This window comes from Microcaecilia unicolor, chromosome 6 (genome assembly GCF_901765095.1).
Source record: "Microcaecilia unicolor chromosome 6, aMicUni1.1, whole genome shotgun sequence".
NCBI lineage: Eukaryota > Metazoa > Chordata > Amphibia > Gymnophiona > Siphonopidae > Microcaecilia > Microcaecilia unicolor.
The window spans coordinates 81,303,156-81,316,515 of NC_044036.1; the positions used below are offsets into that span (position 1 = coordinate 81,303,156).

At 41.3% G+C, this 13,360-nt stretch overlaps 1 protein-coding gene across 1 annotated transcript in view; it reads left to right on the forward strand.

Annotated features, from left to right (window-relative positions):
- Positions 1 to 13,360, forward strand: part of LOC115472313 (putative defense protein 3) — a 40,975-nt gene that overhangs the window by 19,892 nt on the left and 7,723 nt on the right. Inside the window, exon 3 of the mRNA XM_030206542.1 lies at positions 10,502 to 10,644. Coding sequence (XP_030062402.1) covers positions 10,502 to 10,644 — 143 coding nt within the window. The remainder of the gene's footprint in view (positions 1 to 10,501; positions 10,645 to 13,360) is intronic.

The window sequence follows — 13,360 nt, forward strand, 5'->3', positions numbered from 1 at the left end:
ATTCTTTTTGTAAGTCTTTATGTTGTCACTATAAAATTCTTAACTGATCTCTGATTTGTATGTGTAGATGGATCTTATTTTTAGCTAATTTATTTGGATTCAATGTTTATTGACATAAATGTTACGTTACCTCTGTTTCTTCAATATTTTAATTGGGTCTGAAGGAGCCATAATTTCTCTGAAAAAACAATAGAAATAAAACAAAATAAAACATGGAAAGGAAAATAAGATGATACCTTTTATATTGGACATAACTTAATACATTTCTTGATTAGCTTTCGAAGGTTGCCCTAATCAACTATCGAAAGCTAATCAAGAAATGTATTAAGTTATGTCCAATATAAAAGGTATCATCTTATTTTTTTTTCCATGTTTTATTTTGTTTTATTTCTACTGATTACCTTTAAAAGTGGACTAACACGGCTACCACATCTCTCTACTCTGAAAAAACAACACATTAAGGGGTCCTTTTACTAAGGTGTGCTAAAAGGTGGCCCACATTACCTTTAGTATGTGGGTTTACCATGCACTGCAGCCACATTTAGTTCTCCAGAAAAAAGGCCATTTGTTTTTTATAATGGCCACATGCTAATTCCCCCCATTAGTGCATGGCCATTACCACAGGCGCCCTTACCATCACCTATTTAGGAGACGGTAAGGGCTCCCACACTATTTTCATGCCAATCAGGTCATGTGTGGTAATGTGCCACTGCTACCCAATTAGCACAGGCACGCCTGCTCTGTGACCATGGGCAAGCCTCCCATATTGGAAAGTAAAAAATATTTCCCAGTGTGGGATTAGCGTGCACTGAGCAGAAAACTGCTGCGGACACCTCAGCAAAGTAACATAGTAACATAGTAGATGACGGCAGAAAAAGACCTGCACGTTCCATCTAGTCTGCCCAACAAGATAGCTCATATGTGCTACTTTTTGTGTATACCTTACCTTGATTTGTATCTGTCTTTTTCAGGGCACAGACCGTATAAGTCTGCCCAGCACTAGCCCCGCCTCCCAACCACCAGCCCCTTGATTTGTATCTGTCTTTTTCAGGGCACAGACCGTATAAGTCTGCCCAGCACTAACCCCGCCTTTCAACCACCAGCCCCGCCTCTGCCATCCAATCTCCGCTAAGCTCCTGAGGATCCCTTCCTTCCGAACAGGATTCCTTTATGTTTATCCCACACATGTTTGAATTCCGTTACAGATTTCATCTCCACCACCTCCCACGGGAGGGCATTCCAAGCATCCACCACTCTCTCCGTGAAAAAGTACTTCCTGACATTTTTCTTGAGTCTGCCCCCCTTCAATCTCATTTCATGTCCTCTAGTTCTACCACCTTCCCATCTCCGGAAAAGGTTAGTTTGCGGATTAATATCTTTCAAATAGTTGAACGTCTATATCATATCACCCCTGTTTCTCCTTTCCTCCAGGGTATACATCTTCACGTCAGCAAGTCTCTCCTCATACGTCTTTTAAAGCAAATTCCATACCATTCTCGTAGCTTTTCTTTGCACCGCTTCAATTCTTTTTACATCCTTAGCAAGATACCACAGTAGTGCCCTTTTACCGAGCAGTAGGCCTGTGTTAGGCCTATTTCACCAGATTCTATATAGCGCATCTAGCATTCCGCGCCAAAATTTATTATTTATTTATTTATTTATAGCATTTGTACCCCACATTTTCCCACCTATTTGCAGGCTCAATGTGGCTTACATTTGCCGTAGTGGCGATTGCCAATTCCGGTCTACAGAGTGGCACATGGTTTTACATTCAGTGCGTACATACATGGTATAAGAATACATTGTGATCTTGCGTAGGTGTCAACATTATATTGTTGCTCAGTTATCGACATTAGGGTAGAAAGTGATAGTGTTTGGCAGTGAGGTTAGTCAGCATTGTGTGGTTACATAGTAATCGATTTTAGATTAGAAATGGGATTGTTTGTTTATTAAAAGCATTGAGGTTATTCGATCGAGTGATTAAGGTCGATCCAGTCTTATTCTTCAGTCTTATTGTTTAGTAATTATGACGGTTGTTTGTGGTATGCCTTCTTGAATAAGTCAGTTTTCAATAGTACAATAAGACTGAAGAATAAGACTGGATCGACCTTAATCACTCGATCGAATAACCTCAATGCTTTTAATAAACAAACAATCCCACTTCTAATCTAAAATCGATTACTATGTAACCACACAATGCTGACTAACCTCACTGCCAAACACTATCACTTTCTACCCTAATGTCGATAACTGAGCAACAATATAATGTTGACACCGATGCAAGATCACAATGTATTCTTATACCAAGCTTATTCTATAACATGTATAACTTAATTGGCTTAACAAGCCAATCCGCATTGTTATCAGCACTTAACAATAATGAGCACTGATTGGCAATAATTACAATTCAAGTGCATAAATCCCTAAGTGTATTCTGTAATGCACTGCGCCTAAATTTTAATGCACGCAGGCAAAAAGGGGCACGGTAAATGGGCATTTTGTGGGCATTCCCAAAATTTGCACGTGTTGTTATAGAATATTGTGCCTACATCCATGTGCCAGGATTTATGCCACATTTTCATTGGTATAAATAGTTTTAGGTGCTGGGATATCAACTAAGTGTATTCTATATATCATGCCTAAATCTAGGCACTGCTTATAGAATACACTTAAGCAGAAATGTTTTCCGCACAGTTTTTCTGGACACCATATATAGAATCTGGCCCATTGTGCCTTATTAAGGGCCCCTAAATTACATTTTCCTCCTTTTCTGCAGTCAAGGGAGTTTTTTTTTTAAACTACAAAGGGACCAGATGCTGTTTCAAAAGGCATATGTTTAGGAATTTGTTCTATATTGTAAGCTATTTCACATTATTCAGTGTTAAATATTCACATAGGAGAAATGGAGAATGTGGTTAAAACTGCCTTTTACCCAAGGTAAGGGCTGGATTAAGGAGAACATCAAACAACATGTGGGAAGAAGAGATACATTGGGAAGGGAATCTGGAATAAACCAGATGCTCGAGAGAGAAGCAAGGTACAATTTTCAGAAAAATAAGGCCAGTACATTGTATGTTGCAATTGAGAAGTAAGTGATGAATATAGATGAAGTAAATGAGCAGTAAATTATATGGGAGTGGAAGGGAGCGTCTGATGCATTACTGGTAAGAGATACAACCTAATTTTATGATGCAATGCAGCTGCAGTACTGGAATTAATATATTTGAAATAATGAATTGTGTAATGGAGTTGGGAACCTACCAGCACAGTTTAAGCATAGGCAGGGTAGTTATATCTTGCATCAAATATTTCTGATTGTCCTCTTTTTCCCAGTGCACAAGTCATGATAGCTATTAACACTGGAAAAAGAAGCTGAAATTTAAGGACACTGGAAAGAAACCTGTCGTGAATAAACTAAGAAACCCAAGGTAGCCCATTAGAAACTGGTTGACTGATAGAGGATAGTGGTAAATGGAATTCACTCGGAGGAGAGCTATGTGAGTAGTGGAGTGCCTCAGGGACAGGTCCTGGGTCTGTTCTGTTCAATATCTTTTTATGTAATACTGTATACAGATTCAGGGCTGGATTTAATATTATGGTGTCTATACATAGAGGACCAATGAGAAAGGGAGTCCCTTAGTGATTAGAGAGTGAGAGGTCCTGTGCCCTAGTTTTGGGGTAGCTTCAGAATATAGTGCCCTAGGCACATGCCTATGTTGCTTATGCCCAAATCACTCCTTGGATAGATTTGAAAGTTTGTCTTTCTGTGATGACACAATTTAATTTAATGTACACATTTATATTCTAATTTAGCTAAAATAAGTTCAAGGCAGATTATTTTATTTATTTATTTATTTATTGCATTTGTATCCCACATTTTCCCACCTTTTTGCGGGCTCAGTGTGGCTTACAATAGGATATGAATAATAGAAATACATTTGTTACAATTTGGTTATGGATTACATTGTGCAAAGATATACGAGACATTCAAATATCAAATTAGGAATATGACAATGGGACATCAACATAGAAATAATTGGAAGGGGACAATGGGAAGCTAAAGGGTAGTGTTAGACAAAGACATATGATGTCCATAGTTCTGTGGATAAGTGCATGATAGACTGGGGTGCGGGATGAGGGATCAAAGTGGATGTAAATTGCATTGATGAATAGTGAGTATGGACTCTATGTGAGTTGGCTCTTTCCGTAAGTTTGTTCAAACAGGTGAGTCTTTAGTAGTTTACGGAAGGAAGCTTGATCGTCAATCATTCTCAGGTTGCGCGGTAGTGTATTCCAAGCCTGCGTGCTCTTGTGGGAAAAGGTTGATGCGTGCAGCGTCTTGTATTTCATGCCTTTGCAAGTGGGGAAGTGGAGGTTTAGGTGTGTTCGGGATGATCTTTTAGCGTTTCTGGGTGGTAGGTCTATTAGATCAGACATGTATGCTGGGGCTTCGCCGTTGATGATCTTATGGACTAGTGTACAAACTTTAAAAGTAACGCGTTCCTTAAGTGGAAGCCAATGTAGTTTCTCTCGTAGTGGTTTTACCCTTTCATATCTTGGATTTCCGAAGATGAGCCTGGCTGCTGTGTTTTGGGCTGTTTGAAGTTTCCTCAGTATTTGCTCTTTGCAGCCCGCGTATAGTGAGTTGCAGTAGTCCAGGTGGCTGAGGACGAGGGATTGCACTAGGCTGCGGAAGACGTATCTTGGGAAGAATGGTCTTATCCTTTTCAATTTCCACATGCAGTAGAACATCTTCTTGGTTGTGTTGTTTGCGTGGGTTTCGAGTGTTAAGTGGCGGTCGATGGTGACTCCAAGATTACAGAAAAACGTTAGGTCTCTCAATTATAACATGTCTAATATAATTTGAAATAACAATGTATATCTTACAAAACCCTAAACCTGAAATTTAGGTGACATCATTCAATCCCTCATAAAGTTCTCTAAATAACATGTTAATAAAACCCTCCTGAAGTCTTTATAGTGGAAGGTAGGGTATTCCAAATCTCTGGACCTTCTCCCAAAATAGTTTTCATTCAGGTATCACATAATCTTAATTCTTTCACTGAAGGGTTTTTCATATGAATTTCATCTCCAGAATGCAGTTGCCATCTAGGTGTATATAAGAAAACATAGTAGCTCAAATACACTAGGATCATCCCATGAATTTCTGTGAATATAAATAACAAAAGTTTAAATCGTATTCTGACTGTATCTGGAAGCCAGTGCAAAGCATTTAAAAATGGGTTCACCCTATCTGCCTTTCCCCTACCTCCTCATTCCACAAATCAATTTAGCGGCTACATTTTGTAGCATCTGTAATCTTTTCAACTGTTTATTCAGAAGGGCCAAAAGACTGATGTTACAATAACCAAATTGAGACAATACTGTTGACTGAACTACCAATTGACAAGGTTGCATACTTTCCCATTACCTGTTCAATCTATATGCAGAACACTAGAGAAGCAGGACCGTATGAAGAAGGCTGAGGTAAACTTGGTAAAAGACTCATCATCAATCTTTGCTGTGCTGATGATACTTCATTACTGGCTGAAGGTGAAGTTAATCTGAAACATCCAGTTATAAAGATCAAGGAACATGGTCTCAAAATGGGCTGCACCTTAATATGAAGAAGACAAAGATCCTGACAACAAGTAAAATCAATAATTTCCTTCTCGGTGGAGAAGTAATAGAAATAGTAGATAACTTCAACCTGTTTGGATCAATAATCAATAATGAAACAATGAGCAGTCAAGAAATCCAAAGACATATCACTCTTGGCAGAACGTCTGTGAAGGACCTAGACAAGATCTTCAAGTGCAGAGATGCATTTCTGCATGCAAAGATTTGACTTGTCCAAGCCATGACATCTTCAATATCTTCAAATGGATGTGAAAGTTGGACAGTGAAGAAGCAAGACAGGAAGAAAATTGATGCCTTCAGATTATGGTGCTGGAATAGAATACTGTCTGAAGAACAAATCAATTGGTATTGGAAGAGATCAAACCTAAGCTTTCCTTGGAAACTGAAATGACAAGGCTTTGACTTTCATATTTTGGACACATCATGTGAAGAGAAAGATCATTAGAGAAAGACATCATGATTGGCAAGGTTGAAGGTCAATGCAAAAAAGGAAGACCAGTAATGCAATGGATTGACACAATAACAGCAGAGCTATGGATGTCAATCTTTCAACGATTTGCTGTCTGACTGATGACCAAACATGTTTCAGTGCAACTATCCGCAGGCTCACCACAAGTCAATACTAACTTGAAAGGAACTTAACAACAGAGGAGACACAGGGGACATATAGTACAAATGTTTAAATACTAGAGGAGTAGCCTAGTTGTTAGAGCACCTGGGAAGCCTAGTTGAAATCCCACCACTGCTGCTTGTGATTTTGGACAAGTCACTTAACCCTCCATTGCCTCAGGTACAAGCTTAGAAATATCTATTGTGTCTGAATATAATTCACCTTGAAATAGTCCTGAAAAAAAGTGTGAGCTAAATCCAAATAAATAAATAATGTACAATAAATTAACCTTTCCAAAGGGAAAGAAGCTGTGGAACCAGGGGATAGGGTTTGAAAATTCAAGGAGGCAGATTCATGAACATCAGGAAAAACTTTTCACAGAAGACAGTCTTTGGATGATAGAATCATGAGCTAAAAGCAGGCAGCTGGTAAAATCCTGCTTGCAGTCATGTACATACGGTCCCACAATGTTTAATAGTATTTCTAAAAAAGTGAGCAATTACCAGAATGTAGTTCCCATCGGGGACCTCATATGGGGATGTTCCTCATCCTAGAAATTCACTAAGAGGGTGGCCTGGCTGTTGTCTCAGATGAGAAGCTGGTTGTGACTTCATCTTGCTGCACATCAAAAAATGATAAAACATGTAAACGAACAAACCCAATTTATGCATTCTTGATTCTGTTTACACTGGCACATTTGGAGATGTTCATATCTTCTGATCTTAAGATGGCCAAACAGAAAAATCAATAGTAAAAGCCAGAAGGATACTTGGGTGCATAGGGAGAGGAATGACCTGAAGGAAAAAGGAGACGATAATACTTCTGTATAAGTCACTAGTGATACTTCCTTTAGAGTACTTTGTACAAATCTGGCTCAATCCATTCTTCTGATGTATTTTCCCCTAATCTTCATTTCTGGGAATTTTTAGAAGTTCTCAGGGTAGGGGGAATTTCGAATCATAAACTAAATTCAGATATTTACTTTTACCCCCTAATTCTGTGAGTTTATGTGCCCAATTCTGTGGTCAGGGTGCAATGTTGCACACACAACTTTTAGAATAACCTAAAGGTAGTTGTGCATGCAACATAATAGCTTAGGGGCCCTTTTACTAAGCCATGTAAGGGCCTACGTGCACCCAATACGCACCAATTCTGAGTTATCACCCGGCTACCATGTGTGCCTGGCGGTAATTTCATTTTTGGTGCACATCCCCTTCTTGCACCAGAAAATAATTTTTATTTTCAGGTGCGCGACACTACCAGGTGGTAAAAGGCATTTCATGTGCATAGACCATTACCACCCGGTTAACATGTTAGACCTTACCACTAAGTCAATGGGTGGCACTAAAGTCTGAGACCCAAAATGGATGCACATCAATTTTCATTTTGCCGCACATCCATTTTCGGTTAAAATTTTTAAAAAGGCATTTTTACAGGTGCGCTGAAAAATGATTCTACATGCGGCCAAAACATGCACCTATACTGCCACAGGCCATTTTTTCAGCGAACCTTAGTGAAAGGACCCCTTAATTAGCAATAAAAAACAGTTGACTATAATTGGTCTTATTTGGCTTTAATTGGCAATATTAGTAGTTATTCACATAGCTGCCCTAAGTTAATAATCTATATGCACACAAAATCCAAAACACACAACTGTAAGGGGGAGTGGTGTGGATCTGGAAAGGAATGGAAAATAAAAATGAGGACATTATGATGCCTTTGTATCGCTCCATTGTGCGACCACACCTTGAATATTGTGTTCAATTCTGGACGCCGCATCTCATAAAAGATATAGTGGAATTAGAAAAGGTGCAGAGAAGGGCGATGAAAATGATAAAGGGTTTGGGACAACTTCCCTATGAGGAAAGGCTAAAGCGGCTAGGGCTCTTCAGCTTGGAGAAAAGGCAGCTGAGGGGAGATATGATAGAGGTCTATAAAATAATGAGTGGAGTTGAACGGGTAGATGTGAAGTGTCTGTTTACGCTTTCCAAAAGTACTAGGACTAGGGGGCATGCGATGAAGCTGCAATGTAGTAAATTTAAAACAAATCGGAGAAAGGTTTTCTTCACTTAATGTGTAATTCAACTCTGGAATTCGTTGCCAGAAAATATGGTTAAAGCGGTTAGCTTAGCAGAGTTTAAAAAAGGTTTGGCTGGCTTCCTAAAGGAAAAGTCGATAGACTATTATTAAATTAAACTTGGGAAAATCCACTATTTGTGGGATAAACAGCATAAAATGTTTTGTACTTTTTGGGGGTCTTGCCAGGTATTTGTGACCTGGATTGGCCACTGTTGGAAACAGGATGCTAGGCTTGATGGACCTTTGGTCTGTCCCAGTATGGCAATACTTATGTACGTTCTTATGTAGGTTAGTGGTTTGCCCAGAACTTGCATACACAGAACATAGATATTGTTTATTGGTTTTTCTATACCGACATTATTTGCATAGCAAATCAAATCGGTTTACAATATAAAAAACAGGCAACATAAAGGAACTCCGTTAAAAACAAAGGAAAGAGGACCAAAATACATCATTTAAAGAAGAAAACTGAAATCAATTCATAATTACAATCCCAAAAAAGACTTAACCTAAGACAGCAATCATTCATTAACAGCACTCAGAGCCCTATGGGAAACCAGTTATTGTATCTTCTGTTGCAGAATCTGTAGCTGAGAAAGAAAAAACTTAGGAAGTCTGGAATGTTAGCTGAAAGAAGTATGTTTTCAAAGCAGTGCGAAATAGTGTATAATGCCTAATGTAGGCATTTAGGGTCCCTTTTACCAAGCTGCGGCAAAAGGGGGCCTGTGCTGGCATCGGTGCGTGTTTTTGACATGCGCCAAGGCCCCCTTTTACCGCAGCAGGTAAAAGGTAGATCTTTCTTTTTTTAAAGAAATGGTCATGCGACAAGTGAAACACTTGCTGCATGGCCATTTCAGGGGAGAGCCATTACCGCCACCCATTGCGGTGGCAGAAAGGGCTCCTGCACTAACCCAACGGTAACCGGGCAGCGCACGGCACTACCCAATTCCTGCTGGGTACACACTGGTGCTACAAAAATAATAATAGAGTCTTTTTTAAAAAATCTTTATTTAGAACCAGTAGGCAGGATGAACCAGTGGCTTAGCAAGGGTGGGGCGGTGGGGGCGGTCCGCCATGAGTGCACTCTGCTGGAGGGTGCAGCCATGAGTGCTCTCTGCTGGAGGGTGCAGAGAGCAGTCGCACGCCTGTCAGCTCCGCTGGTTCCCTGCTCCCTCTGCCCCGGAACAGATTACTTCCTGTTCCGGGGCAGAGGGAGCAGGGAGCCAGTGGAACTGACAGGCGTGCGGCTGCTCTCTGCACCCTCCAGCAGCCAAGAATGCACCCGGGGGGGGGGGCTTGATGTGCCGGGGAGGGGGGTGTCATTGTGCTGGGGGGGGTGTCGTGCTGCATCCTGGGGGGGACGGACGGTGTTGCACCCGGGGGGGGGTGCAACCGAAAATGGATGTGCACAGCGGCGATCCGCCCTGGGTGGCAGCCGACCTAGGATCGCCACTGGGATGAACAATCAAAAGTTAACATGAAATATATCAAGAACATCAAGATTATACATAGAATCTATATATGGCGCCCAAAAAGCACTATTTTATAAGCTGTGCTTAAAGTTAGGTGTGGTTTATAGAATAACGCTTATGCCTGGGAATCGCACCTTACTTTAGATGTGACCATTTGCACCAATTGAAATGTGGTGTAAACATATGCACCTAATTTAGGCATGTATTCCCCCTTATTCTATAAAAATGCACATAAATGCTAGGAATGCCCACATTCTGCCCATGCCCCACCCATTTCCATGCCCCCTTTTTCCACTGCACATAAAATTTAGGCGTGGATTCCGCAACTAAATTTATATGCATAAAGTCCAATTAAATTTTTAAAAGCCAATTATTGGCACTAATTAGCTTGTTATTCAATTAAAGTGTGTGTGCAGACTGGGCACATGCCCAAATTTATGCATGCAATTGTTGGCAGCTTTTATAGGATTAGGAAGTTAATGTACAACAATGAGGTTTTGTTATGTTGTATTTTTATAAAACAAGTTTAAAATTTGCTCCCTTAAAAGGCAATTTTCATAACCATTTCCATGTATAAATCGAGGTTTATGCACAGAAATCAGAATTTACAGAATCCTTATTTTGTTACATTAGATAGGTGATGTAAGATTGGAAGGAATCTCAGAAGCGGTCTAACCACACACCTCTCTTTGCATTTCAGTGACTATCTCAAGCAATACGAATTCTACTTTATTTGCGGGATTTCTTCTACAAGCAAGGGAGGCTTCAAATGGAAATACACCTGTGGGCTCCTTTCTGATCAGTAACTCGGATATGCAGGCATTAAACTGCTCTAAAACATTTGTAAGTCCTGACTACATGTGCTATGTAAATAGAGAACTAATGCAGTACATGGTATATTGAGAGACTGACAAGCACTGTGGTCCCCACTGTGGTTTATTATAAGAGATGGTGTGAAATCATTGTAGGGTACAAGAGATGCCCAACAAATTTGACCCCTGCCTGTTTAGAAGCTGCGCAGCAATGCCAACACAGCCCATTCAAAGTGAATGGGCTGTGTTGGCATTAATGAACCAGCAGCTGTTAGTGCAGCTATGTAAAGAAGGGGGTTCATGTGCTACTTTGGGTGATGCTGAAAATAGATCTCTTTTTTTTCCTTTTTGTTTTTGTTATTTCCTCTGTTCTGCTGCTTAATTTAGAATTGGTTAGCTCAACTTCTGATTCTTTGCTCTGACTCAAGGTGCCTATGCAATAAATTACATTCTAAACAAATTTCAGCTTACAAAATTTCAAGATTACAAAGAAAAATCCATCTATTGCAAATTGATCTCTCAAAAAGAAATAAAAACATAGGCAATGCACAGGCCACAAAACAGGAGAGGATCAAAGAGAATTTCGTCTAAGAAAGGTGAAGAACAAACCTTCCAATTTATGGGAAAATAAAGAGGCATCAGTCCACCTCATGGAGATTACAACTGTGCCAATACATCAAGTAACTTAACTGGAATCAGCTTTGACCACCTAAAGCATTGAGTCTAGTCCTCTGACCAAAAAAAGGAATTGCCCTAGTTCATTAAAAAAAACGTATTACCTCCTAACTTTATTTCACTTTTACAAGGAAAATGCACTCAAAAGGTGGCCCCTAAGGAGATCACCTCATGCCTCTTTAAAGTGCTAAAAATAGCAAGCTATGCAAAAAGACCTTTCATGCATGTTGAAGTGGTCCTAGAAGACATTAGTGTGAACATACAAAAATTTGTGAGCTTGAGTATGCAAATGAAGGAATGTCATATTCAAATGAGGAATTAGTGCTATGTACATAGTGATAGGCCAGCAGGATCTGAATTGGCCACTGCTGGAAAGAGGATACTGGGCTTGATGGACCTTCGGTCTGTCCCAGTAAGGCAATACTTATGTTCTTAGGAGGGGACAAAGGGGGCAATTCTATTACTGGAAACCGGAACTTAAGCACCTAGATGCAGTCCATTGAGCACTAATTCTATAATGGCATCTGGACGCCAAGACTCTGTTATAGAATGCTAGTATAAGTCGGCATTTATGGCCCTACATTTGGGCGTAGCCAGACTTCGGCGGGAGGGGGGTCCAAAGCCTGAGGTGAGGGGGCTCATTTTAGTGCCCCCCCCCCCCGGTGCCAGCGCCACCAGACCCAACAACTTTGACCCCCAACGACGACCCTCTCGACCCCCCTCCCGCCGCCAACCCGCCGTCGCCTACCTTTGCTGGCGGGGACCCCAACCCCTGCCAGCCGAGGTCCTCTTCTTCCAGCGCAAGGCTTCATTCTGTTTCTGAGTCTGACGTACAGCGTGCAGGATGAAGCCTTGTGCTGGAAGAAGAGGACCTCGGCTGGCGGGGGTTGGGGTCCCCTGCCAGCAAAGGTAGGCAACGGCGACGGCGGGTTGGTGGTGGAAGGGGGGGTCAAGAGGGTCGTCGGCAGGGGGATCCAGGGCCAAATCTACGGGGGCCCAGGCCCCCATGGCCCCACGTAGCTACGCCACTGAGGCACACCCACTCATGCCATCCCTATGACAGATGTAAAAGTGCACATCTAAATGTAGCACTTACACACACAGGTTACTGTAGTTTGTAAGTTATGTGCATAAATAGGAGACGTGCCCATGACCCAACCATGCACCTTCTCCTGTGAATGCCCCCTCCATTTATACACTAAGGCAGTTGTGCGCATATGTTATAGAATACCACTGAGTGTGTACCTAGCACATATGTGTTTAACTGTAGCAGGTCATCTAACTTTAGGCGACCTGTTATAGAATGAGGGGGATAGTGAGCATATGCTTCCTGTCTTCCTAGCTGCTCTTTTGCTATATTGCACATGTCCTTCATAATAAGAAAATATACAATTGAGAAAACGGAGAAGAAGAGAGACTGAGTGCTGCCAACCAGCCATCACTGGCCTAGTGGTTAGGGTGGTGGACTTTGGTCCTGGGGAACTGAGTTCGATTCCCACTTCAGGCACAGGCAGCTCCTTGTGACTCTGGGCAAGTCACTTAACCCTCCATTGCCCCATGTAAGCCGCATTGAGCCTGCCATGAGTGGGAAAGCGCGGGGTACAAATGTAACAATAAAAAAACAAAAAAAATGCCAGAAAAAGGGAAAGCCAACCTTTTAGACATGGTAATGTTTGCAACAGCTTTTATCAAGTGGATGCCCTATATTCTGGAAATATGCAATTGGCCACCCTACTGTAAAGCAAGAGCCAACATGTGGGGCTGTTACCACTAATAACAAGGGGACAACGCATGTAAAGCATGGATCATAGAGCTCTTTCCAACTCCTCTGTGTGTGTGTGTGAATGCACGCATATATCTGTGTGTGTCTCTGACCTTGGTAAGGGGAGTAGAGGAAGGGGCAGCCTGAATGGAGCAGTTCCTAGACATTCCATTAGTTTGGAAAGAATAATAAAATGTCACAAACTGTGATAAGCGAGGAGAGACCACAAAAAGTGGAGGAACACTCGATCCCTACGTAAAGGCAGTCCAGCAAAGTAAGGAGTAGGGTGGGCTGGCTCTTTCAAAAGACC